Source organism: Lathyrus oleraceus, unplaced genomic scaffold, assembly GCF_024323335.1.
Source record: "Lathyrus oleraceus cultivar Zhongwan6 unplaced genomic scaffold, CAAS_Psat_ZW6_1.0 chrUn1149, whole genome shotgun sequence".
In the NCBI taxonomy this organism is placed as follows: Eukaryota; Viridiplantae; Streptophyta; class Magnoliopsida; order Fabales; family Fabaceae; genus Lathyrus; species Lathyrus oleraceus.
In genome coordinates this window covers 846-4012 of record NW_026113540.1, presented here as the reverse complement: position 1 = coordinate 4012, position 3167 = coordinate 846, and the positions used below count along the sequence as shown (strand labels likewise).

The window sequence follows — 3167 nt, the reverse complement described above, 5'->3', positions numbered from 1 at the left end:
TTTGATTCTTAATTATAAATTACTTTTATACCTCTTTGTATTTTTCTCTTCAAATAAAAGTTTCTACTTCTTTTAAGAATTGAGAGAATGTAATCCACTAAAAACAATCTACACTGTTCTTGCATGTTTTTTTATCTTGAGAAATAATACATATCACGCATTTTAGCACACCTTACGTACACACTTCCTTAACCCTTTTTCGTAATTAGTAAAATACAACCATTATAGAAAAAGATTCTTAATTACATATACAAAGTAAATGAGGTAAAATTGCATCATTGCATGTCTAGTAGTAGTTATTTTCTTGTCCAACACAATCAACCATACTAGCATTATAGCCTCTTAATCATTTTATCAAAACAAATACCACACTAATCATATATAAATATTCATATTAATCATGTACCAAACCTCAACCAAGTGAGTTAAACTAAGTTCAAAAGATTGATTCACTTGTTCCAACATGGCTTTCGATTTTCCTGATGTATTTTGCTGGATTCAAAATCTTCCACCAATCTCAGAATGGGAAACAAATTCAATCTCTCTAAACATATCTTCTTCAACCACAGCACAACCATTTCTCAATCTTACAATATCCAAAATTCATGAATCCTCAAAACTGTCTTTTATAATTGTTGCTGACTTCAATAATATTCAGATTCATCTTTGGACTTCAAAACCATTTAAACCAAAATCAAAAACCATCCATTTATTAGACCAAGAAACCGTTTCAAATCTCTTTGTTAATTTCATTCAAGACATACTTCGTTATGGTTCAAACAGAAACAACCCTTTTATAAGATTTCCAAATCTTGATTCTGTTCCAAACGTACCAAACATTTTCAACGTCACTTTCTTCACTCTTTTGTTCCTTGTTTGTATATATGAATCTCCTAGAGATCATCGCGATCCATTTATCGGTGTTTTGAAAGATCATTTAACTAGTTTTCAATCAAGACAAGCTTCGAATTTACTTATGAAACTCTTGGGTTCGAATTTGCAAGAACAGTGGATGCGTTCTGTGAACCTTGGAATAACTAATTGGGTTGGTGAACTTGAAGAACAATATCAAAACATGTTCAGAACACCATCTTCTATGCTTTCTTATGCTTTTTCAACATTTGGGATGTGGAAAGTGCAAGTTTATTGTCCTGCTGTTTGTATGGATGTTGAGAAATCGGAAAGTCATCCACATGAGAGACTTCAATTCTCTCTTAAGTATCATCAAGTTGAAAGTGTTTTTCAGTTCAATTATAAAGTTGATGTCAAAGAGGAATGGGTTGAAATCATGGTCAATGTTGATAACATAAGGTATGTATGTAATGACAAATATAATATCTTTGTAGTTTCTTTATTTAGAGAGATTATAATCTTATTTCAACTCTAACTTTAACTCCTTGTGGATACACATATATAGGTGTGATGTTACTAAATTGGTGAACGATTCTCTAGTAAAAGAAAGAGGAGCAGGTGCAGCTGAAAAACATTTTCCATCAAGAATATCATTACAACTAACACCAACTCTTCAAGATAAAGTTGTGAGTTTATCCGTAGGAAAATCCACAGATAATCCAAAAAAAGAAATAGGCACTGACAAAGGTATAGAAGCTTCAATTGAACCATCAACTCACATAGGACTCAAAGTATCATCTGGAGAATCAACAACAGTCAGTTTAAAGCCCTGGAAATTTGAACAATCAGTCTATGGATATAGTGCAAATATGAACTGGTTTCTTCATGATAGTATGGATGGTAAAGAAGTGTTTTCATCAAAGCCTTCAAAATGTGCATTGATTAATCCAAAATCATGGTTCAAAAATCGTTACTCAAGTGCTTATAGACCTTTTACTAGACAAGGTGGTGTTATTTTTGCTGGTGATGAATATGGTGAAAGAGTTTGGTGGAAAGTTGATAAAAGTGCTATCGGGAAAACAATGGAATGGGAAATAAGAGGTTGGATATGGTTAACTTATTGGCCTAATAAAAGAGTTACATTGTATAATGAAACTAGGAGGTTGGAGTTTCGTGAAATTGTTAATCTTGATGTTGCTTAATTAACCTTAATTAGCTTGAGTGTGATGGGTGGTTTTATCTTTTAAATATTTATATATGATTCATCAATTGTATGATAGAAATGAAGCTATATATTGTAATCTTTTGAACAAAGTATCTTTTATTGCAAAAGAAAATAATGAAAGTAAAATATAAATTTTAGATCTATTCTTTACACTGATAAAAATATTAATTAAACATTACATGATTAATAATAATTTTAAATGGGGTATATTATACATTATTATTATTAGTCATCAAAATCTATTTTATTTTTAATTTAGAAAGATTATTTTTATTGAGTCAAATTTTTGAAATAGGTGAGACTAGTTATAAAAATTATTCTCCCAATTTGAAAATAAGAAACAATAATACTTTTGGTCAACTTTTTTCCTTGTAAGTATTCGGTGTGCAATTATAGAGGGGTGAATTAGGTTTTATGAAATTATTCGGTTATTTTTTTTAAGTGAATGACAATTTATAGATTTTGACATTTTATTTGATTTATTTACTTTTAATGATTTTGCAACGAAGATAAAGTGTCTAGTTTATTTTCTAATTAAGAGAGATATGATTAAGTTGAAGAAAATAAAGTGTAATAAAAATAAATAACATAAATATAAATATTAGTTTCTCTTTCCAATCAAAAGTACGTGTAGTTCCTTCACATTCCATGAGAGATTTTCACTATTGTTAGATCTATGTACAACCTACAAGATACTCTCCTACAATCTTCTAACAATAACAAAGAAGTTAGACCACTTCCTTGATTTCAACTAAGACACCAACAACCTAGTGGACTTTGAATCACCCTGATTCAAAGAATGTTTTTTTTGATAAATAGAAATATAATCCTCCCTATTTGCAAACTCTTGTAACAAGTACAACAACTTTCTTATAGATTCAAATCACCACACATTTGGTGAAAAATACAACAACTTGTATGAATAATATTGTAGACAGACTTTGCAGTAACCTTGATCAATTTTGAGATTTTATTGTTATTCTGAGATATGAAAATTCAAGCTTCTCCTTCAATGAACAAAACAATATGATATAGAAATTTAAGTGCTCAAGTGTTTCTCAAATGTTTTCACATTAAAATGAAAACTATG

At 29.6% G+C, this 3167-nt stretch overlaps 1 protein-coding gene across 1 annotated transcript; it reads left to right on the top strand.

Moving 5' to 3' along the window:
* Positions 1-292: 292 nt before the first annotated feature.
* LOC127115122 (uncharacterized) lies at positions 293-2214 on the top strand. The gene is made up of 2 exons (XM_051046749.1): positions 293-1311; positions 1418-2214. The coding sequence occupies exons 1-2, from the start codon at positions 464-466 to the stop codon at positions 2052-2054; spliced, it is 1485 nt and encodes a 494-aa protein (XP_050902706.1). The 5' UTR covers positions 293-463; the 3' UTR covers positions 2055-2214.
* The last annotated feature ends 953 nt before the right edge of the window (positions 2215-3167 follow it).

What these genes read in the sequence shown, in the direction of transcription:
- LOC127115122 (XM_051046749.1), top strand. Translation starts at nt 464, where the DNA reads ATGGCTTTCGATTTTCCTGATGTATTTTGCTGGATTCAAAATCTTCCA. An exon ending in GTCAATGTTGATAACATAAG is followed by an intron (nt 1,312 to 1,417) that starts GTATGTATGTAA and finishes ACACATATATAG; the next exon opens with GTGTGATGTTACTAAATTGG.